Raw genomic sequence first — 25423 nt, forward strand, 5'->3', positions numbered from 1 at the left:
ACTATTTCATCTCTCAAAGTTACCCATTCTTCTTCTACTGTACTTCTTTCCCCAATTCTTGTCAATCGTTCCCTTATGCTCTCCCTGAAACTCTGTACAACCTCTGGTTCTTTCAGTTTATCCAGGTCCCCATCTCCTCAAATTCCCACCTACTTGCAGTTTCTTCAGTTTTAATCTACAGTTCATAACTAATAGAGTGTGGTCAGAGTCCACATCTGCCCCTGGAAATGTCTTACAATTTAAAACCTGGTTCCTGAATCTCTGTCTTACCATTATATAATCTATCTGAGGCCTACCAGTATCTCCAGGCTTCTTCCATGTATACAACCTTCTTTTATGATTCTTGAACCAAGTGTTAGCTATGATTAAGTTACGCTCTGTGCAAAATCCTACCAGGCGGCTTCCTCTTTCATTCCTTACTCCCATTCCATATTCACCTACTACGTTTCCTTCTCTTCCTTTTCCTACTATCGAGTTCCAGTCACCCATGACTATTAAATTTTCGTCTCCCTTCACTATCTGAATAATTTCTTTTATCTCATCATACATTTCATCAATCTCGTTGTCATCTGCAGAGCTAGTTGGCATATAAACTTGTACTACTGTGGTAGGCGTGGGCTTCGTATCTATCTTGGCCACAATAATGCATTCACTATGCTGTTTGTAGCAGCTTACCCGCATTCCCATTTTCCTATTCATTATTAAACCTACTCCTGCATTACCCCTATTTGATTTTATACTTATAACCCTGTCTACACCTGACCAGAAGTCTTGTTCCTCCTGCCACCGAACTTCACTAATTCCCACTATATCTAACTTTAACCTATCCATTTCCGTTTTTAAATTTTCTAGCCTACCTACCCGACTAAGGGATCTACATCTACATCTACATCCATACTCCGCAAGCCACCTGACGGTGTGTGCCGGAGGGTACCCTGAGTACCTCTATCGGTTCTCCCTTCTATTCCAGTCTCGTATTGTTCGTGGAAAGAAGGACTGTCTGTATGCTTCTGTGTGGGCTCTAATCTCTCTGATTTTATCCTCATGGTCTCTTCGCGAGATATACGTAGGAGGGAACAATATACTGCTGGACTCGTCGGTGAAGGTATGTTCTCGAAACTTTAACAAAAGCCCGTACCGAGCTACTGATCGTCTCTCCTACAGAGTCTTCCAGTGGAGTTTATCTATCATCTCCGTAACGCTTTCGCGATTACTAAATGATCCTGTAACGAAGCGCGCTGCTCTCCGTTGGATCTTCTCTATCTCTTCTATCAACCCTATCTGGTACGGCTCCCACACCGCTGAGCAGTATTCAAGCAGTGGGCGAACAAGCGTACTGTAACCTACTTCCTTTGTTTTCGGATTGCATTTCCTTAGGATTCTTCCAATGAATCTCAGTCTGGCATCTGTTGTACCGACGATCAACTTTATATGATCATTCAGTTTTAAATCACTCCTAATGCTTACTCCCAGATAATTTATGGAATTAACTGCTTCCAGTTGCGCTGACCTGCTATTTTGTAGCTAAATGATAAGGGATCTATCTTTCTATGTATTCGCAGCACATTACAGTTGTCTACATTGATATTCAATTGCCATTCCCTGCACCATGCGTCCATTCGCTGCAAATCCTCCTGCATTTCAGTACAATTTTCCATTGTTACAACCTCTCGATACACCACAGCATCATCTGCAAAAAGCCTCAGTGAACTTCCGATGTCATCCACCAGGTCATTTATGTATATTGTGAACAGCAACGGTCCCATGACACTCCCCTGTGGCACACCTGAAATCACTCTTACTTCGGAAGACTTCTCTCCATTGAGAATGACATGCTGCGTTCTGTTATCTAGGAACTCCTCAATCCAATCACACAATTGGTCTGATAGTCCATATGCTCTTACTTTGTTCATTAAACGACTGTGGGGAACTGTATCGAATGCCTTGCGGAAGTCAAGAAACACGGCATCTACCTGTGAACCCGTGTCTATGGCCCTCTGAGTCTCGTGAACGAATAGCGCGAGCTGGGTTTCACATGACCGTCTTTTTCGAAACCCATGCTGATTCCTACAGAGTAGATTTCTAGTCTCCAGGAAAGTCATTATACTCGAACATAATACGTGTTCCAAAATTCTACAACTGATCGACGTTAGAGATATAGGTCTATAGTTCTGCACATCTGTTCGATGTCCCTTCCTGAAAACGGAGATGACCTGTGCCCTTTTCCAATCCTTTGGAACGCTATGCTCTTCTAGAGACCTACGGTACACCGCTGCAAGAAGGGGGGCAAGTTCCTTCGCGTACTCTGTGTAAAATCGAACTGGAATCCCAGCGGCCTTTCCTCTTTTGAGCAATTTTAATTGTTTCTCTATCCCTCTGTCGTCTATTTCGATATCTACCATTTTGTCATCTGTGCGACAATCTAGAGAAGGAACTACAGTGCAGTCTTCCTCTGTGAAACTGCTTTGGAAAAAGACATTTAGTATTTCGGCCTTTAGTCTGTCATCCTCTGTTTCAGTACCATTTTGGTCACAGTTTCTAGACATTTTGTTTTGATCCACCTACCGCTTTGACATAAGACCAGAATTTCTTAGGATTTTCTGCCAAGTCAGTACATAGAACTGGATCTGACATTCCACACTCCGATCCGTGGAACACGTTTTCTTTCTCCTAATAACAACGTCCTCCTGAGTAGTCTCCGCCTGGAGATCCGAATGGGGGACTATTTTACCTCTGGAATATTTTACCCAAGATGATGCCATCATCATTTAACAATACAGTAAAGTTGCATGCCCTCGGGAAAAATTACAGCTGTAGTTTCCCCTTGCTTTCAGCCGTTCGCAGTACCAGCACAGCAAGGCCGTTTTGGTTAGTGTTACAAGGCCAGATCAGTCAATCATCCAGACTGTTGCCCCTACAACTACTGAAAAGGCTGCTGCCCCTCTTCAGGAACCACACATTTGTCTGGCCTCTCAACAGATACCCCTCCGTTGTGGTTGCACCTACGGTACGGCTATCTGTATCGCTGAGGCATGCAAGCCTCCCCACCAACGGCAACGTCCATGGTTCATGGGGGGGGGGGGGGGGGGGGGAGTGAATGTTATGATTATGTAAATTGATTGCATCACCTCTTTTTGGTTTGAGTAAATAATATTAGCATCAACTCTTGAAGATTTCAGTAACTGATACCAAACAGTTTTTTGTGTAGTCCTTATTGTTTCATCTCAGTGCAGTGTTTATATTCTGTTCTTATTTAAGTTGTGATCTACTGTACGTGTCTATGTTGTTTGTTTCGAACATGATAAATAAATGCATGGTTGTCAATGAACTGATAGTTTGTATAACGTACTGTTGCAAACTATAAACTGGGTGACTTGACCTGCTGAGAAATGAACATGACCAGTGCAGAAGCTAACAGCACTGTAGCATAGAAGATGTTAACACACAAAATCACCATTTATGCTAGTACGTAAGCCCACCAGCAAGGGAACCTGCTTAATATTCTATTTAAACTTACAATGAGAACAAATTAATTTGTAGTCTGACGTTACTGAGCATTCGTTTGCAGGAACGTATGATGTGGCATAGAAACCATATTTGTTGCAATTAAGTGACAGCAAGCTTAAAACGAGCATCAGAGGTTTATAGGAGACACTAATTAATAACTGTATATTTTCTTTTATACAACCTATGTAGATCAGGAAGTGCATTGTTTTCCTACCACCATCCTACAGCCAATACATTCTTCTTTATCATATTTAGCGAATATATTACAGTCGATTTAACTTAGAACAGAGGGAAAATGCTTATATTCGTTTGCTACGAAGAGTAGCTGTTGTACTTTGCTTGCTCAAGTTAGTCCACTCACTTCACTACAGCTCTGAAGACTACACTCTGTTCTAGATAACCATGTAACGCTACTGTATATTTCACTCCCTGAGGAAAATGAAAATACTGATACCGCATACGGAAATGTGAGATTGCAAGCTGATTAATCGATTAAGCAGAGAAAAATCTTCGATGAGAGCGCTATAGAAGTCAAAAGCACAAGCCAATAGTAACTGTACACCTTTACATCGCAATTTATCGCAGGACAAACACTAAACAAGATTAGAAGTTGGTGAACTTCCACTCACATAAATGAACGCTCACATAAACTGAAGAAAGAAACAGAGCAAAAGTATTCTCAAACTAAGGTTAGCGTAAAGGTCAATTAACACACTAACTAAAATTACGCTGGTCTTTAAATACAGTGCTTGTGAAATTTTTCCATACAATAACCAACCCTTCACTTATTTATTGTAACAATTTGTCTCTCCATACAGATTACTGATAACTGTTAGCGGTGAGAACATCGTTTTAAATACCACTGCGCGGCGTTAAAATGAGTGTATAAACACATACCTTGTATGTTATGGGTGTTGGAAACTGTGATTCCCTAGGAATTAAGATCAAAATTACAGTAACACAAGAGGCTCCAGCTACTAATATTAAACTAATATTCTTGTTCGTCCTCCGCGCTACAATACACAAGACGACTGCCGTCAACCAAATAGCGATTACGATAAACAGTCCGACTCCAACACCAAGTACGCGGGTAGTCATACTGCATTTATCTTCAGATTTTTCAAAAGCTTGATAACATCGTGTCACTTGCTGTTCACTAACACAAAATTTACGCGCGATTTCCTAGCGTGAACAACAGCTTGATTGTTGACAATATTAAAAACTTTATGCAAGCAACATCAAGCAGCGTGCTCTCAGTCATTCAGCTGTTCTTGTTGCTGCAGAGTGCAGAGTATCAGAAGAAATGAGTGGGGTACGTCCTACCTGGTGAACTCTTGTACTGTATGAATTGATGCATGCGATGGTAATAACGCCACGTGAGATGTAAAAATCTACTTTTTGGAAGTAATTGTTTATAAATGTGATGTTAGTGATTTTGGGACAATAGAGAGCGTTAAATGAAGCAAGTTAGGGGTTATGTGTATGTACGAGCCACGGCAACGATGTAATATTTATCCCTGATAATTACTAAATAACTTCGCCTTTTCAGCTGCAGAGTAAAATATTGAAACCTGGGGTGGTTCGCTGTTGCATTAATCGCACACCGAAAACAGAAATTGTACGACACACTGCTGCAGCTTCTCAAAATGGGACGGTACCTGTGAGTAGGAAGATGCTGTGCATGAATTTTGTACTGCTGATCCGCTGGTTTCAACATTTTATGTTTTTTTTTGTATAATGTATTCCAGGTTAGATTATATTCCTCGCAGAGGAAACCAAACTTTTTCTCTCAGTTTATTGAAAACATCAAACAGGAAATGGCAAAGAATAAAGAGATGAAAGAAAGTTTAAAGAAATTTAGAGAAGAGGCAGAAAAATTGGAGCAATCGGAAGCATTACAGAAAGCAAGGTAAGAGTGTTATTTTTGTTATAATCCACAATGATAAATTAAGCGTATGTGTTGGATGATGATGAGACTAATATACCTATGCAATAACTTGTGAAGGCAGAAGTTCCAAACAGTGGAATCTGAAGCTTCAAGGAGCACTGAAGTAATAAAGGAGAAGTTTGGCACAATTAAGGAGAAAGTGCAAGAAGCACTAGAGGAAGCTGGAAAATCTGAAATAGCCAAGAAAGCTGGTGAGTATTAATATAATAAATGTTTGGCTATACCAAAATTTTCTGTCTTTTAGTCAGATTATTTTGCCTCGTGGTACAGATTGTTTTTCCAGATTTACTTATTTAGCCTTGTCACTTGATACTTCTGTTTAAGGTAAATATTTCCTATCATGGTTCTCAATGCATTACAATATGGTTTTTAAGTTGTGGTAGGTGTATAGTAAATGAATCTGCATGAAATTGAAAAATGTTTTAACTTGAATTCACCGCTACATCTTTGTGACTCACGCTAGTCACTTCTAATTTCTCACAAATTTTTATTTATTGTTGTACATGCTCAACACCTAGTCACTTTGTTGACCAGTCTTCTGTGGGATGTCCATATGATTTATATATTTTGCTCTTTATCTGTTGCTGCAGTGAATTGTCAAATAGATGGAAAAGATATACTGTAAACGTTCTGTTCCCTTTATGTTTGCACAGTGCTGATATCTCATCATTAAGTTACAAATGAAGTGGGCATCTGGCAGTTGGCACGAAATTTAAGACAAATGAGCTATCAATGTAATAGTTGTGTACTTGCAGCATTTCTTTGCATTGTTTTCCTTTAGAGCTAGCAACACAATTTTCATTGTAATCCTCAGGCTGTTCTCCATTTTGATAAGTTTTATAATATAAGCAAATCATTCGTCTTTTCCCATTACTTACGTATTTGAAAACTTCTGTAGGAGTTCAAGGTCGGGTGCTGCTTTTTCAGTCCTCATTTTTGGTCAAAAGTATGGGTGTAAAAAAAAAAAAAAGATTCCTTTTGAATTACACAATGGGTTTTTGTCAAAATTTTTGTAGCCAAACACAGAATGGGAAATGGACTAATAGGGTATCAAAATATTCAGTGTGAAAATTAGTTTTGCTTAAAAAATTAATTTATTTGAAAGTAATCAGGGTAATTAAGAAACACTTAAGTAGTGATTTGAGGGAAAATTGAAATATTTCATGAATCTATGTAAATGAAGAGAGTTTCAGAGGGAGCATTAGGGAAAGATCGACAAGAACAGGGGGAAGAAATACAGGAGATCAAGAATGGGTAGCTTTGAGAAATGAAATAGTGAAGGTAGCAGAGGATCAAGAAGGTAAAAGACAAGGGCTAGTAGAAGTCCTTGGATAACACAAGAGATATTGAATTTAACTGATGAAAGGAGAAAATATAAACAAGCCGTAAATGAAGCATGTGAAAAGAAATACAAACGTCTCAAAAATGAGATCGACAGGAAGTGCAAAACGGCTAAGCGGGAATGGCGAGAAGATAAATATAAGGATGTAGAATCATATATCATTAGGGGTAAGATAGATGCTGCCAACAGAGAAATTAGAGAGACCGTTGGAGAAAAGAGAACCACCTGTATGAATATCGAGACCTCAGATGGTAAACCAGTCCTAAGTAAAGAAGGGAAGGCTGAAAGGTGAAAGGAGTATATAGAGGGTCTATGCAAGTGCCATGTACTAAAGGGCAATAATATGAAAATGGAAGAAGACGTAGATGAAAATTAGATGGGAGATATGATACTGCATGAAGAATGTGACAGAGAACTGAAAGACCTAAGCAGAAATAAGGCCCTGGAAGTAGACAACATTTTGTTACAAATCTGATAGCCTTGGGAGAGCCAGCTGTGACCAGACTCTTCCATCTGGTGGGCAAGATGTGTGAGACAGGTGAAATACCCTCAGACTTCAAGAAGAATATAACAATTCCAAAGAAAGTAGGTGCTGATAAGTGTGAAAATTACTGCGGGTAAGATCGGTTTGGATTCTGTAGAAATGCAGGAACACGTGAGGCAATACTGATCATATGATCTACCTTAGAAGTTAGATTAAGGAAAGGCAAACCAATGTTTCTAGCATTTGTAAACTTAGAGAAAGCTTTTGACAGTGTTGACTGGAATACTCTCTTTCAAATTCTGAAGGTGACAGGGGTAAAATACAGCGAGCGAAGAGCTATTTAAAATTTGTACAGAAACCATATGACAGATATGAGAGTCGAGGGGCATGAAAGGGAAGCAGTGGTTGAGAAGGGAGTGAGACAGGGTTGTAGCATATCCCCGATGTTATTCAATCTGTATATTGAGCAAGCAGTAAAGGAAACAAAAGAAAAAGTAGGAGTAGGAATTAAAATCCTTCAAGAAGAAGTAAAAACCTTGTGGTTTGCTGATGACATTGTAATTCTGTCAGAGACAGCAAAGGACTTGGAAGAACTGTTGAATGGAGTGGACAGTGTCTTGAAAGGAAGATACAAGATAAACATCAACAAAACTAAATGAGGGTAATGGAATGTAGTCGAATTAAATCAGGTGGTGCTGAGAGAATTAGGTTAGGAAATGAGAGACTTAAATTAGTACAAGAGTTTTACTATTTGGGCAGCAAAATAACTGATGATGGTCAAAGTAGAGAGGATGTAAAATGTAGACCAGCAGTGGCAAGGAAAGCGTTTCTCAAGAAGAGAAATTTGTTAACATCAAGTATAGATTTAAGTAACAGGAAATCTTTTCAGAAAGTATTTGATGGGGTTTAGCCACAGTTGATAAACAGTCTAGACAAGAAGAGAATAGCTGCTTTTAAAATTTGGTGCTTCAGAAGAATGCTGAATATGAGATGGGTAGATCACGTAATTAATGAGTAGGTACTGGACGGAACTGGGGAGAAGAGGAATTTGTGGCACAAGTTGACTAGGAGGAGGAATCTGTTGGTAGGACATGTTGTGAGGCATCGAGGTATGACCAATTTAGTATTGGAGGGAAGCGTGGAGTGTAAAAATCATAGAGGGAGACCAAGAGATGAATACACTAAGCAGATTCAGGAGGATGTAGGTTGCAGTATTTACTCGGAGGTGAAGAGACTTGCACAGACTAGCGTAGCATGGAGAGCTGCAACAAACCAGCCTTTGGACTGAAGACCACAACAACATGTAAATGACGTCCAGAATGAGATTTTCACTCTGCAGCGGAGTGTGCGCAGATATGAAACTTCCTGGCAGATTAAAACTGTGTGCTGGACCAAGAGTCAAACTTGGGACATTTGCCTTTCGCGGGCAAGTGCTCTACCATCTGAGCTACCCAAGCACGACTCACTCCCCGTCCTCACAGCTTTAATTCCGCCAGTACCTCGTCTCCTACTTTCCAAACTTCACAGAAGCTCTCCTCCGAACCTTGCAGAATTAGCACTCCTGTAAGAAAGGATATTGCGGAGACATGACTAGCTTTAGAATGGTAAGACTTCCTACAACTACAATTAAACTGCTCTTTGATGGTGATGGCAATGAGCGTGAAGGTCAACCATCTCAACAGCTGAAGCAGTTATAATTACATTTCTCATCTCATTATATATTATGGATTTCTGTCGTTCATGGAGAAAAAATAAAACCAATCACAGCTTGAATTGAAACATTTCTGCTTTACACTAATGCCTGACATATGAATAACTAATGATATATTCTTATGTCAGGTCACTTATTAGTTTGATGATATAGTCTGTTTTGATGTTGTACTAATTGCTAGGGTGAACAAAGTGTTCCTTTACCTTAGTAACTATTTCAGATCACAGAAGGTAAGTTTGCCTCAGGAGATTCAGGGCATCAACTGTTTTCTAATCTCACTATTGTGCTCTGTGATAACTTTACATTACTGCGTCACAATAGTCAATAGTACGTCATTGCAGATGTCAGAAGATTTTTCTGTTGCACTAAATATATGTGTTATGGAGGAGTTAGTTATGAGAGGAGTTAGAGTGCATAACATTATTTCCTTTGGGCTATATTCACTTTGTATAGGGGACAACTTTAATCGGGGAAATTTCAGCTGAAACTTTAATGCCTACTGCTACTAGCACGGTCATGCAATTTTACAGACCTCATAAAACACAAAACAAATTATCTAGAAAATTAAGTGTAAGTGCTCCTCCCAGATGAATAAATTAGCCCAGGGGAGGAAAAAGTGACATGCTTCATCAAACCACTCGGAACGTGTATGGAGAATAATTATCTCGGAGGATAAAACTTTGCTTTTGAACTGTTGCCATGAGAAAAATTTTAACAGAAAAGAAGAAGGTGTGATTCTTATTGACATATTGACAGTAGCTCTACAGAATCTAGTAGATAAGTTTTATCTTTATGGATGATAGTTTGATTGTCAGGTTCTATATTTGATAAGGATTATTTATGCTGATCATCTGAAAACTTCTCTCACGCCTCATTATCATGGTACTTATGAAAATCTCTGACATCCAGCCCACCAGTCGGAAAGACTCACTGAAGCCAGGATCGTTTCTGAAGATGTCCTACACAGCTTTGGATGAAAAGTCAGGATTGAAAATTTCTTAGAATACAACCATACTACTTGGAAGATTCACCAGCAACACCTTTGTAATAACTGTCTTTCTGTGTTGTGTACATAGGAAAAAGTTCAGGGGAATTTGAATTTATGCACAACTGGGTGCTACAGTAGGCAGTAGAAGGATTTCATACTAATACCATCTTTCTGTTGTATGAATATGAGTTTCACAACATTCCTCCATTGGGTCCTGATATGCAGATCCCTCATAGTGAAATATACTTACTTCTTCATTAGACTTTCTCTATTAGTTGATGGGGATAATGTATTAATATTGTGAATGTCTTTTGTGCAGGTCAAATTGGTGAAGAGCTCGGCAAATCAGCAAGGGATGCAGCAGAAGCAGTTCAGGAGAAAGGGGCAGCACTGAGTCAGTCAGGTGCATTCCGTGCTGTCACTCAGGGAGCATCAACTATCAAGAAGGAAATTGAAGAATCTGGGGTGCGAGCAAACTTGTACCGTCCTCCGGAGCGCTTGCGAAAGCGTGTAGAGTTTGCTGCTGCTGCCCGTGATGCTGCCAAGGACATTGCACCTGATACAGAGTCTACCGGAATCGAATTGCACAAAGATTCAAGGTAATTTGGAGAAAAAACAGACATTAAACAGTGGATTTGAAATTGCTGTAAATGTGAATGATGGTGGTAAAACTTAAACCAGTTGATACCTCATTCACAACCTTGCTATCAAATGTAGAGGTATGACCTGACACGGTTTTCCTTTAGAGTATTGTTCATTTTTCTGTACCATCTACAAATTTAACTGAATAGTGTGTGCAGTCTCCATCTCAAGGAATGTTCTAGGAAATGTTAGTTATGAACCTAAGTTTATGTGAAATGCTACATTTGAGACTCGTGCTGAATATCGAAAGGTGCTTGGCTTGTTTGAAATCGTATCACTATTGAGTGCATGCAACAACAAATTCTTGTTCAAACAAATTCTGGACTTGCAGCTGGTCATTGTTTATTACATACTACAATATTTCAACTGGGCACCTGCCAGCCGTCTTCAGGTGAGCCATCGAAGCCTTCATCAGTCTTCGATGGCTCACCTGAAGAGCGTTACGGAGATGTTTAGCAAACTCAAGTGGCAGACTCTGGAAGAGAGGCGCTCTGCATCGCGGTGTAGCTTGCTCGCCAGGTTTCGAGAGGGTGCGTTTCTGGATGAGGTATCGAGTATATTGCTTCCCCCTACTTATACCTCCCGAGGAGATCACGAATGTAAAATTAGAGAGATTAGAGCGCGCACGGAGGCTTTCAGACAGTCGTTCTTCCCGCGAACCATACGCGACTGGAACAGGAAAGGGAGGTAATGACAGTGGCACGTAAAGTGCCCTCCGCCACACACCGTTGGGTGGCTTGCGGAGTATGAATGTAGATGTAGATGTTGATGTTGATGTAGACTGGCAGGTGCACAGTTGAAATATCATGAGATATATTAATCCCTCAACTTAAAACCCTGAATTATCTCATTTTTATTATTTTGACAGAAGCTCGAATTCCCGAGTACACTCGGACAACTTCAGAACAGACCTTTGAAAAAATAAAACGCCGCTTATATCCATTTCAGCATTGATAGTCAAGTGTTCGGCCACTAGAGCGCATTTGGTTCTGCAGTGGAACCTCACATAATTCATTCCAGAATCTTACTCATTGTGAGAAACGCTCGTTAAGCGAAACAATTTATCCCATATAAATTAATGTAAAATACGATAGTGTGTTCCATGTAGAAAAAGTACAAAAAGTTTCATCTTATTCATGTCATTTAGTCAAAGAAAATTATGCATGTAATATTATGTACTTTGTTATTCACGATACATAAGTAATTCTTTTTACTAGGATGCTATCTATATTAATTTGTTTCTGCCGACACTTCAACACTTGACAAAAATGCGACAGATAAATTTGTAGCATGCTTTATTGGAGTGATGGTTTTCAATGTACAATGCAATCGATCTCCATGCTTTCAGCATTTATCTTACTGTGCCAGAAAATTGCTGGTTTGCTGTTACTGCCACTGCCTCCTCCATCAGCACCTCCTCCTCCTCCTCTTCCAAAGAAACCCTCTCCACAATTTCCTCCTGTGTAACACACTGCAGCTCTGTAAGCTCTTCGGTCGTCATTTTTTGGCTGTGATCTTCCACACGCTCATTGATATCATTGTTATCCATTTCTAGTGCCATGCTCTTAGTGAAAGACACAATCTTGTTGACTAGAGGCTCCACAGGTACTGACTCAAATACCTCAGAGTCACATTCGACAACGCACTCTAGCCAAAGCGTCTTCCAAGCACAAGCGAGTGTTTTCTCGGTAACTCCTTTCTCATGACTTTTCAGTCATCTTGACGCAGACAATGATGTTGAAGTGGTATTTCCAAATCTCTCTGAAAGTGAGAGTGATAGCTTCAGTCAACTCAAAGCAAAGCTTGAAGAATCTTTAGTTTAGAGCTTCTTAAAGTTAGAAATAATCTGCTAGTCCATAGGCTGGAGTAATGGAATGGTGTTGGGAGGCAGAAATTTGAGCTTGATGAATTGAAATTCTTCGAGGAGGTGGTCTTGTAGGCCTGAAGATTGGACAGGAGCATTGTCATAACAAGCAAGAGATGGAGTGGCAGATTTGTCTGAAGCAAATATTTTTTCACTGAAGGACCAAACAGTTGATTGATCCAATCACAAAAAAGATCATGTGTCACCCAAGTCTTGTTGTTGAATCTCCACATCACATTTAACCTGGACTTAACACTACTTGAAGGCTCGTGGAATTTCTGAATGGTAAACAATCGACGGTTTAATTTTCAAATCGCCACTTGAATTGGTACAGAATAGCAGTGTGAGACAGTCTTTGAATGGCTTGTGGCCAAGCAATGCATTTTCCTCTGCCATTTTGAAGGTATGCTTTAACATCTTTTTCCATAACAGACCCACTTTGTCACAATTAAAAACCTGTTGCGGCAGATAACCCTCAGAATATACGAGCATCTTGAAGCTGCTGATGAAGTTCTCGGCTGCCTTTGTGTTGGAGCTGCCTGCTTCACTGTGCCTCACAATGCTGTGGATGCTGGTTCTCCTCTTAAATTCTCGAACAATCCACGGCTTCCTTTAAACACCTCTGCGGCCACTGATGATGATCCTGGTGTCGCCTTAACGAGGTTGGCGAAAATCATTCTCACCTTCTCATAAACGATGTTCTCATTAATACTGTTCGCCTTGCAATTGTTTTTCATTTATTCATATAAGGACCAGCCTTTCAACATTGTGCAGATCTAGAAACCATTGTTTGGATACTCTCGTCACTCCTTTTGAAGCATTATCTTCTTAATCTTGTCCTTGTTCTTGAGGATAGTGCAAATAGTTGATGCAGATGATTGTATGTGTATGCTAAATCAGCAATTCTCACACCACTTTCACGTTTTTCAGCGATTTTACCTTTCATTTCTAAGGTCATTTTCTTTCTCTTGCGGTCGCCTTCTTGCGGTTTCATCTTTGGGGATATTTCTACAAAGGCAATTAAAATTTGCACACATAAAAACACAGTTTGAACAAAAGTTTAGCAAAATTTGTTATCACAAGCTGCACTAAGATGGTAGCAGAAAGATTGCTAAACCCAGACTGCAGTACATACTAAAGACATTGTTAATATGCTGTTGCCGACAATGAAAGGTGTTCATGTTGTTGAACGTTTTCTCTGACACACAGAATGCCTGGTGATGACACATTAAATCGTCATCACTCGCTGTGTGAAACATCACTCCTTAGGCGAGTCATTTTTTTTACAATTTGTTTTGCTCGTTGTGCGAATTGCGCATTATGGGAAATGATTAAGTGAGCGTCTACTGTACATCTGTAGCCTTGCTGTTGCATTTTGGTTGAGGTGGTTGCCACGAAATATCGCCTTCACTGTGTGCAGCCTTAGATACTCAACAACAAAACTCACACTTTGAGACTCTCTCTCCTGTATTGTGGTTTAGGCAGTGCTTCGGAAAAAGGGTGGCTGTAGTGATCCTGAGTTTGAAATTGAGTTTCACAGCTCAGAAAGTGAAGAAGAATGTGATGTCACTTCATAGAAACTGAAAGTGACGATTGTTCATCAGTTGAGTGATAAGTGCTTGTCAGTGGTAATCCACTGTGCTCCATCCAGCTTCTCCAAGATCTATGTTAATGGAAAACCATTTTGAAATACATGATTAGACTTCATAGCTACATGGAAACTAAAAAATGACTATAAGTTTCAGGATATTTTAGTCAAAGTTGAGTGCATGAGTATACTCGGGATTTTATTATTGGTGATCTTCAAAATTTTACAACTCATTATTTTGAGCTTTAAAAGCTGTAATTGTACGAGGGTGGTTTTAAAAGTTCTCGGTATCACCACGAGAGGTCAGCACTAGTGCAACAACTTGTTCATGTGATATTTATTGGACTGTTACCCGTAAACATGAGCCACGTCAGTGCTCTTGGAAGAGAGCTGTGGCGGTGATGTGGCGCTGTTGTTGTTGCCGCGTAGTGATTTGCGAGGATGGAAAAAATTGAGATTCGAGCAGTGATTAAGTACTTCGTAAAGAAAGGTATGAAAGCAAAGGACATTCGTGCAGATTTCCAGAATACACTGGGGATTCTGCTCCTTCATATTCAACTGTTGCCAAGTGGACAAATGAATTGAAATTTGGTCGGGAGAGTTTGGATGATGATCCACACAGAAATTGGCCAAGATGTGTCACTACTCCAGAAATCATTGCAGAAGTGCACAAAATGGTCATGGAGGATTGCCGATTGAAACTGTGTGAAATTGCTCGTGCTTGCCAGATGTCATCTGAAAGGGTGTATCACATTTTACCTGCAGAATTAGAAATGGAAAAAAAATTATCTGCAAGAAGGATGCCACAACTCTTGATGCTGGATCAAAAACATATGCTGTCGCCATGGCAAAATTATGTGAACTAAGGTATGAATTGTTGCCACACCCACCTTATTCACCGGATATGGCTCCGTCAGACTTCCCCCTGTTCCCAAAACTGAAAATTTTTCTTTGTGGACAAAGATTCACTTCAGACGAAGAATTGATAGCCGGAGTTGACAACTATTTTTCAGACTTGCAGGAAACTCATTTTCGAGATGGGATTAAGGCACTGGAACATTGTTGGACCGAGTGTATTAGTCTACAAGGAGACTACATTGAAAAATAAAAAAAGTTTCAGTGATGTAAGTACTTTTTTTCTATTCCATTCCAAGAACTTTTCAAACCACCCTTGTATGTCTGTGTGTAATGTCATTCATTATAGGACGTCTTTAATTCATAAAAAAATATTGTTTTTTGGAACAATGGAAATTCCATGATCGAGTGTAACAATATTTTGAAAAGGATAGTTGCTACTCATCATATAGCGAAGATGCCGAGTCACAGATAGGCCCAACAAAAAGACTCAGAAAGTGAGCTTTCAGTCAGGAAGGCCTTTGTCGAAAATGGTCCACATACAAATACAAACACAATTTACACACGCATGACCATCGTCTCTTGCTTCAGCTGTCAGAGACTGTGTGTGTGTGTGTGTGTGTGTGTGTGTGTGTGTGTGTGTGTGTTTTTTTGAGAAAGGCCTTGTTGGCCAAAAGCTCACTTTCCGACAGTCTTTTTGTTGTGTGTATGTGCCAGTCAGCATCTGCGCTATCAGTGGCAGTATATTTGCTGTTGTTATTGTGTCAGCATGCACTAATGTGCACTCATGATCATAAATATGTATGTAGGCTAAATGACCACACGACAAAAGTAAATAAATTGAAAAGTAATATGTGTGAAAAATATTAATACTCAGTAAAAAAAAAAGTGGATCCACACAAATTGTGGTAAAAAATGTAGTGTAAAATGTATGAAGCTCTCCAAAATGGAAAATGTTTCAAACATGGAAGCAAATGTCAGCATATTACAGAATTTAAACATACTCCCCCTACAGTTTGCGGAAATGTGAAAGGTACTTCGCAATATTTTGTTGCACAAAATAGAGTGCAGGTCTTCTGCCAAACCATGGGCTGCCCTCTCAGCAACAAAGTACATGGTATACAAATATGACCTATTGATTTGTGTGCTCCACAAGCACAACATACCATTTCTAGGTGTTGAGAGCACGTAACTTCATTGGTTAAAAGATGCTGGAAGTGGAAGTGACTGTCTTCTTCCAATCCATTTACCTTAATTTGTGTGCCCTGTCACACATCACAATTCCAGCTTCTTTCCCAGCACCTCTGTGTAAAGAATTGAAATTGTAGATATTTTTCACGTGGTGTAGTACCCTTGAAATACCATGTGATTCTGCATCCTAGATGCCTTGTTCATGTAACAAGTGCATCTTGACTACGCAGGGCGCAACCAAATTTGTCACCTTGCTTAGACCACCAGTGAAATTTGACATGTACAGGCTGATGAACAGTGTAATAAATACGATAAACTAACTGCTGCTTGACTCACACATTAGTAGTTTTGTTATGATGTGTGATGGTGAGTAAGCAAGTGAGTAATTTTACAGTACGTCTGTATAGATAGCGGTGTAGAAATATATTTATAAAAAATGTATGCACTGCCATTATGTATCTGAATGCATACATTATATTTTATAATTATAGTTAAAAATGTCTCAATTCATTACATTCATGCAGAAGTAGAATTTTTAGTGTTTTCTCTGGCTCACATAGTACTGAAAGTGAGTTTGCCACAAGGGCAACACATACCAACCGTTTCTCCCTTCCATTATAATGCTTTATAGTGCCCACATGCCCACATTTTTTATCCATCCCTCTCTCTGCCGTACAGCCTTTAAATGATGCTGCCATCATGAGCCTTTAAGTGTCTTTTTTGGAGGCTGTAACAGATGTATGATACTTTGCATCTAAGATGTGACGGGTTCATGACTGTTCTAATGTCTCTGTAGCGCTTAAGGCCATCTGAGCACTCTAAGAACTACGTGCAAAATGTGACTTAAGTTTGCGGGACTTATAGTAACAGTTTTAAATGTGGTTTTCGAGCTGACCGCCCGATTTTTACGGTTGTATCTCCACCAAAATTCTCCAGCTGTGGCAGGTGGTGTAGGAACCCAATCTCATGAACCAGTTGCACAATGATATGGAATTTGCACTGTCACAGAATAATCTGTATACACTAAGATTCTCTGACCAGCGTGCGAGTGCCGTCTGCATGCCACTCACGTATACCATATTTAAAATGTTAGTAATACTCAAAAAGATATAACTTCGTGAAGTAGTCTAGGGTCTTAGTCAGGTTTCAGACTATCTCCATGCCAAATACCATCAGAATCAGTTCAGCTGTTGAGTCATGAAAATAAAACTAAGTTAATTGCTTTCACAATTAAAAATAGTGGTATTGTAGTGCCTCTAGAATTTCGGGGTGATTTCTAGAGACACTCGTATTTCACCATCTCGAACACATGATATTTTAAGGATGAGTGTGTGTGAGTGGAAATCTGTCTACTGCGCGATAGTTTGACTGTGCAGGATGGGCATGTGTTATCAGAAGACTAAAGTTGTGGCAGTCTATTGGCACTGACAAGTGGTGGCCTCAGAAGCCATATGTCTAGTATGAGGAGTAATCGAGGGCTACTCTTTGGCAGTGAAATAGTAGTGACTATTGGGAACAAACGAAATATGTTTTATCTAGAGACTCTTATACTCTGTTGTTTGACTTGCTAGGAGCAAGAACTGTTTTGACAAGGATTATTAAATCCAAAAGAGACATTAATGGTATATGTTAAATAATAATGTTTTCTAGACAGGGTCGATTTACAAGACTTGAAAGCGCATGTGAAACTTGTGTAGTTTTTTTATTGTGAAGAAGAAAATATAGTAAAGTTGATACGAAAATATTCTGAGAGTAAGAAATCATTTCAAAAGTAGAGAAGTAGTTCAGTATCATTTGCCTAACCAGCACGAAATCTTCGGAGAATAAGCATTGTGAAGATTGGTGCAGCCGCCTGTCCTGAGAAGAAGATTGGCTGCGCACAATACGTAAATCACCCACAAGAGACATGCGAGTCTTGCACCCCAGTACCGTACAGTCTCTGCTCGTCCTGAAAACGTTAGAGTATTAGTATGATAATATGGATTAAACACGTTGAGAGTTGAATAAGCATTATATCGATTTTGTTGAATCATATTACATAGAACAAATCAACTAATAAAATAATTTTCACAAATATGATAAAATTCAAAAGCGAAAGAGTAAATAGCTTTTTTAGAGAGTAAATATTTTTGCTTAATTTGTGTAATGTTCTTCAAATCAATAAATGTCTTGTACTACATACTTCGTAAATCAGCCTACCTCCATCAAGCTTCACGCTATCTCACACCAACTTCCGTCAGTATCGTTCAGCAGTGCAGGCGTGAAAATGTAACAGACAGTCACTTTTGCATTTATAATATTTGTATGGATTTAGTTTTGTAAATGTAATCTGCAGCACAGTCTTGTTGGTCTGAATCCTGACTAGCTGCAGCTCCCCACATTAGTCTGTCCAGTGCACGCCTCATTCCCTCATAATTACTGCAACCTACAACAATTTGAACCTGCTTATAGCATTCGAGCCTTGGTTTCCATGTACATTTTTATTCCCTAACCATTACCTATCAACTGTTTGAAATAAAATGACAGCACAGGTTGACTGTTATTTTAGTTTCAAATCCCACGACCGGTTTGAGTCCCTGAGGTCATTTTCCCGTGGTTATACGTTAAGCGTCCTGAGAGAACACAGAACAGAAACTGCTTGTGGTACTCAAAATAAAAATAAATGTGCAACTGGTGCAGACTTTTTTATTCTAAATCGATGCTACAGTTGCATCACAACTGTTGCTTGATGTTTCAGGATACATCAGTAGTTTTGCGTGCAAGGATCATTTTTCAGTGATGTATGGTCAATTCATTGGATACAAGGAAATAAGAAGTCATATATACAGACATATGAAAATGCTCACTTTGTCAGAATTAAGTAACAGGAGAGATATTTTTAAAAAAATAGGAAATTGCACTTACTAAGTAATGATCGTAACTCCTATTGTAGTACCATTTTACAGACTATAAGGCACTACAGATTACAAGGCACACCGTAATTTTTAAGCGGTTTTTTAAAAAATAACATTTTTACCATTTTTACGAAGAGATTGCAAAGCCAGACTAAAACATATTCTTGGTTTATAAAACTGAATTGACCTTCAAAACCCCTGACTATTGTCATCTGAACTACTACCTCTTCCTCGTCATCATCACTGTTCTCCTCTTCATATATAAGATGGTCTTTACTGCCATCTAGAACATTAAGTGTGCCACACTTCCTGAAAGATTTAACAATAATATCTTCTCTCACTCTAGACCACAACTGTTTTATCCACTGATACATTTATTTGATTGTAGGTTGTTTTAAAGTTCCCTTCGACGCAGATTCATGTTAGTTTCATCCATCATCCATTTGTTCCATACCTCTCTCATAAACACTTTAAATGGTTTATTTTTTGAGACATTAAGAGGTTGCTATTGTGAAGTAATGCCTTCTGGAATAACAGCAAGCTCTGTATTTCCCTGTCTCAGTTTCTCTTTCACAGAATTTTTCAAAGTACTGCTAAACTGAAGTAGCACAAGAAGAGAACTCTTCTTCAATAAAGTACCATTCGTTCTATCCTACACTATGTTAATCCATCATTTCATACCAGCCTCGTCCATCCAACCCTTGTGATGTACATGAACAACAACACTTGGCAGTATTTCTTTTCCGTTTCCTTGGACAAATTGTAAACTTTTAATTCCTGATAGAAAATGCTGTTAAGTGTCTTATTAACTATCTCTTCTTTTTATTAAGCTGTTCAAATTAGGTCTCTTGTCCCTGTCTTGAGTCAGTATGGTATCATTATTTATCCAATCATCCCTACTGTTCTTCGGCATTCTTATGTTAGACCACATTTCAAAATCTTCTATTAGCTTCTTTTCTGCAGTGATCATCCCCATTATTCCATTCTGTCTACAATTCAGACTAATACTTACATAAGAGAGTCCCTGTCACTTACAAATTATTATTAACATTTTCGTCTGTTTGAGTAAAACTGTTCATCTACATACAGTACATATTCCGCAAGCCACCAAAGGGTGTGTGGTGGAGGGTACCTTGTATCACTACTAGTCACTCCCTTTCTTGTTTCACTTGCAAATGGAGTGAGGGAAAAATGACTGTCTGTATCAGTGATCAGTAGTCCTCAAGCTGTAAGGTGCAACCCTACCCAGGAGGAGGAGGAAGGAAGCAAATGATATGCAGGGGGTGGGGTGCAGTGTATTAAAAAACATTCTTAGTAACAAACAGTTATGTTTCTCATTTCCTTCGACAAGGAAGGTGCTGTTGACCTGGATTGAATATCACTGGGCGTTGGTGTTCCGCCAGATGCGTTCAATGACAGTGAAACTGTGGTCATATATTTAGCAATGTTTTAAATCATCGAGCAAGGTGGGTGACGTCTGCCATCGGCGGAATCACCCGTTATCGACTGCACTGTCTCTGTATCCTTAACTGTTGTGCACAGTGCAAGATTTGGATCATCTATTTTACACCTTACAGTTTTTCAGACATTGCAAGGAAGACTTGACTGCAGTACGAAGAATTTCCTGATTAGTGACAGATGTGATGACACCAGTGTTTTATCAACTGGAGGAGCAGAAGGCATTACTCCAAAGTCAAAAACAAGAACTATTTATTGCTAGGATTCATGAAAACTCCAACCAGTGGTGAAGTACATCTGCAGTGTGTAATTTATATAACCATTTTAGATGCTGACAGAACAAAGCCTGAAAGGTTAGATACATGCTGAAACCAAAACATCCTGAATTAATGGGAAAACCAAAAAGTTGTCCCCCCCCCCCCCCAGGGAATTAAATGTTTTACTGCATTCTCAGGAGAACTGTACTAAAATGATGAGTGTGACTTCTAAGGCCCTTTTATGCTCTTACCAGATTTTGCAAAGGATTGCTAAATGTGAGAAACCACACAAGATGGTAGAAATTATGATTTTACCAGCAGCAGCAGTTGATGTAGTGTCACATTGTGTGGTGAGTCACATGCTAAACAGTTGAAAGAGTATTCCTGTCTCTAATGACACTGTGCGTAGAAAAATCTTTGACATTTCTCACAATATACTTGAGCAGTTAATCAATAAATTGCATTACAATTGCTTTGCACTTCAAGTGTATGAAGCAACTGATATTCGTAAAGATGCTCATTTGATTGCTTATGTTCATTTCATTGACGACTTTAACATTCAAGAGGAATTGTTTTTCTGTGAGGCGTCAATACTTCTTTAGTCAAAATGGAATATCGTAGAATAGGTGCATTGGAGAATGCCCATATGGAGCTCAGTGTCTGGAATTTGTGGTGGATTGGAAACGAAAGTTAAATATATAGCTCCTGATGCAGTATTGACTCACTGCATGATACAATGGGAGGCTCTGGCCACTAAAGAAACCTCTTAATGATTTGCTGTGAATGGTTATAGAAACAGTTAATATTATTAAGTCAAAATATATAAATTCAAGGCTTCTTAAAGCGCTACATGAGAAGATGGATGATGAACACACTCGTTTGCTCTTTTTCTTAGTAGTGTTGATGGCTTGCAAGGTGTAAAGTACTAAAAAGGATGTTTGAACTGAGCAATAAGATATTCTCTTTTTTAAAGGAGAGAAGTCATTCTCTGGAGGAGAATTTTCTATTGAATATGGCTTACTTCACTGACACTTTTGAGAAGTACTATCTTGTACTGAAAAAGTGAAGACTTTCATAAAGAAATTAGACCTATGTCAAAACTGAATGGAAAATGGCATTCTAGACATGTTCCCCACTCTATTGTTAGGGTGTCAGAGCACACAGATAATCCAATACTTGTGCTGGAGATAAAAGTCTGTCTTCTCCATCATCTTGGAACACTAAAGTTCACTTCAAAAAGTATTTCAGCTATGATTTTGATAAATTTAATTGGATTAAAAATATGTTCAAAAATACTTCTATTTTCATCCAACAGATCTTCCAACTCCTTTTTCATCTCAGATAGAATTACAATATCAATTTTTAGGACACTGTACTTCTATCGATAAAAGCCGAACACTTGTAGGATTGCTTTGTTTGTCTGTACATCCAACTGTTAAGGCTTCTTTTTCTCAGGAATGGGTAGCCGTATGAAGTTGAAATTTGTCACATACTAAGGTCGATGATCCATTGGCGGTGTAAAAAATATAACCTTCTAAGTCAATTCTATGAAAAGACACAACCATTTATGTCACATTTTGATACTTGCAAACATACTAATCAAAACCTATAGGGTACTTCCCACTCACGTAGAATTGTGAAATGTATCAGGAAACAATGTTCCACAGTACAGGTAAAGCAAAAAATCTGAAAACTCATAATTTATAATTATATCACATGAAAAAAATAATTTTTTGTCAGCTGACTGTCTATTTGTCTCGCTGTCCATCTATTATGATCCCTTTTTCTAGGAACAGGTAGACGCGTTGAGTTGAAATTTGTGATATACTGAGATGTGTGGTCTCGTGGGAGGGGAAAAACTTTAATACGTTGTTCTTGAAGTCTGAAGGTATTTCACTGGTCTCGTATATTCTGCACACCAGGGAATGTTGTCTGCTCTAAGTTTGATAAACTGGATATATTTGTCATTGTAATCTGCAATCCTTATTTATATAAAATAGGCCCTACCTTTATTGGGCCTGTCAATGACTCGATGCTTCCGTTTTTCAGTAAGTGGTCTCCTTTACTCCTTAACTGTTTACATTCTGCCTGAACTTTCCTACTGTATTTAAAGTGGGTCGTAATCCTCTGCTTACAAAGATAAAAAAATATTATATCTGGTTACAGTATAAAAGTTGTCTAACAAATCATATGTTAGAGTTACAGAATAACCTATTGTAGTGGGACTATCAGTTCACTCTCATTACTGAAACTGTACTCACATGCTTCCATTTTATGTTAAAATTTAAAAGAAATTTGGTATGAGCAAACACCTGTTATTAATCTTTACTTTTGCATACGTGCGGAACCCTCCTAACACTGAACAGTTCTTATTGAATGTAATTTTTAAAATAGCTTTCACAATTTTTAAAATAGCTTTAAAAAATGGTTTCACACCTCTCGTGGTGTAACTAGGTGCTAGGTTATCAAAACTGCACATATTTGTCATATTCCTTATTTATGCAAAAGAGGCTTATTTTTCTGTCTGTCAGTCACTGATTTTTATTTCAGAATTTCTTTTAAAATCTTAATATAAAGTGACGGCGTATGAGTATGGTTTTAGTGTATGACTGTGAAGTCATAGCTCCTTTATGATAGGTTACTTTCTCACTAAAATGTATGGTATGTTATACAGCTTTTGTATTGTAATTAGATTACAAAATTTTTTAGTTTTTTTTAAACAGAAGGTTTGGATGAAATTGTAATTTATTTTTGTTGTTTAACAGATCTGGAGGTGGGCAACATTGCCCATAACCAGCAATTTTCAAAGAAAAAGCAGCTATCAACAGACAGAAAAATAATCCTCTTTTGTATCTGCTCCGAGGTCTTTCAGTACTCTATTGAATTCTTCACCCATCTCGTATTCATCCAGTTCCTTTTCCCTTGTGCAATATTGTCTTCAAATAGCTTTCCTCTGTATAACCCTAACTAACCAAGCAGCTATCAACAGACAGAAAACTAATCCTCTTTCGTATCTTCTCCGAGGTCTTTCAGTGCTCTGTCGAATTCTTCACCCATCTCGTATACATCCAGTTCCTTTTCCCTAGCACAATATTGTCTTCAAGTAGCTTTCCTTTATATAACCCTTGTGTATACTCATTCCACTTTTCAAGTTTTATCTTCTTTGGTTAGTACTGGATCTATGCTCGCCATAAGTGTTTGCACAGATGCAAAGCTTGAGAGTAAACTTTGGCACATATTTCTGTCAGAAAAACTGAACATACAGAGGATTAAGGAAAAGTTTCTGCCATGAATGCATCAGAACAGTCCAAATTTTCTTTCAAAGCTTGTCACTGGAGATAAAAATGCGGTTTATGAGTGAGACACCCCTAAGAAGCAGTCATTGCAATGAAAGAGTGTGCATTGATCTCGACCAACAAAGCTTGGCAAGTCAAGAGTAACATTATGTCCACATTGAGTTTTTGTGTGTGTGCACTGATAGGATTGTACATAAGGAGTTCATCCCTTCCAGACAGACTCTGTTAAACTGTTTTAATATGTTTAAGGGAGGACATGATGTGAAATCATTCACAGAAGTGGTATATGAATGATGGGGTACTTCACCATGTCAGTGCAGAAAAGAATGCAGCCAACATCAGGAATTTTTCACTAGAAACAAAATGATTTTTGCTCCTCTAATCTCTATCTCCCTTGTGGTATGTAAACCACTTGTATAGAATTCAAAGAAAGCAACTGTTCTTTAACCTACAAACTTTACTGAAGTAATATTCAGTGTTTAGTTTGTGATAGATACGGACATGTGTGTCAGTACAGGTGGAATTACTTAACTTTTGACTTCATCTTGTTCGTTACTTTGTCTAGTAGGTATATTCTGCTTAGCTAGAGATCCTAAGGTTGCAGGTTGTTAATATGTGCCATTAAAAAAATTCATGAAAGCATGTTGTGTTTCTTCTTCATTATTAATTTTAATACATTTTTAACACATTTGTAACACTGCACTTTTGCAAATACTACATGATTAATAATCATGCTTTCCCTATTTGCGTGTTTCACAACCTCAATCTACATGTACTTAGTGCAATGGACGAATAGCCCATCAGATACAGGTGCTTTCTACCAACTCTATATAGGGTGCAACAATGATAGCTTGCAACTATCAATTATTACAGTCTGTTATAAGTTGAGCATTTATTTATATCGCTAATAAATTTACAAATGATGTTATGAAAATAAAAAAAAAATCAGTAATGATCTTTAACATTAATTACCTATAAATCAAATTATGACTTTTTTAAATATGTCAAGAAAATTCTAGAAAAATGCTAGTGTCATTAGAATCAGTGTAGCTTTAGTATTAACAATACATTTGTTTTCATGTCAACTGTAGGCACACACACACATATATATATATATATCTAAAAAGAAAGATGATGAGACTTACCAAACAAAAGCGCTGGCAGGTCGATAGACACACAAACAAACACAAATATACACACAAAATTCAAGCTTTCGCAACAAACTGTTGCCTCATCAGGAAAGAGGGGAAGGAGAGGGAAAGACGAAAGGATGTGGGTTTTAAGGGAGAGGATAAGGAGTCATTCCAATCCCGGGAGCGGAAAGACTTACCTTAGGGGGAAAAAAGGACAGGTATACACTCGCACACACACCCATATCCATCCACACATACAGACACA

General features: G+C 38.5%; 1 protein-coding gene across 2 annotated transcripts in view; it reads left to right on the top strand.

The window, feature by feature from the left end:
* Positions 1-4693: 4693 nt before the first annotated feature.
* LOC126210046 (mitochondrial import inner membrane translocase subunit TIM44) overlaps positions 4694-25423 on the top strand; it is a 50644-nt gene continuing 29914 nt past the window's right edge. Inside the window, exons 1-5 of one of the 2 annotated variants that reach the window (XM_049939155.1) lie at positions 4694-4819; positions 5057-5167; positions 5256-5416; positions 5513-5646; positions 10300-10579. In XM_049939155.1, coding sequence (XP_049795112.1) covers positions 4811-4819; positions 5057-5167; positions 5256-5416; positions 5513-5646; positions 10300-10579 — 695 coding nt within the window. In that variant the 5' untranslated portion in view covers positions 4694-4810. Of the gene's footprint in view, positions 4871-5056; positions 5168-5255; positions 5417-5512; positions 5647-10299; positions 10580-25423 lie in introns of both variants that reach the window. The other variant, XM_049939154.1, reaches the window with a different exon arrangement.

The sequence above is a fragment of the Schistocerca nitens genome, chromosome 10 (genome assembly GCF_023898315.1).
Source record: "Schistocerca nitens isolate TAMUIC-IGC-003100 chromosome 10, iqSchNite1.1, whole genome shotgun sequence".
NCBI lineage: Eukaryota > Metazoa > Arthropoda > Insecta > Orthoptera > Acrididae > Schistocerca > Schistocerca nitens.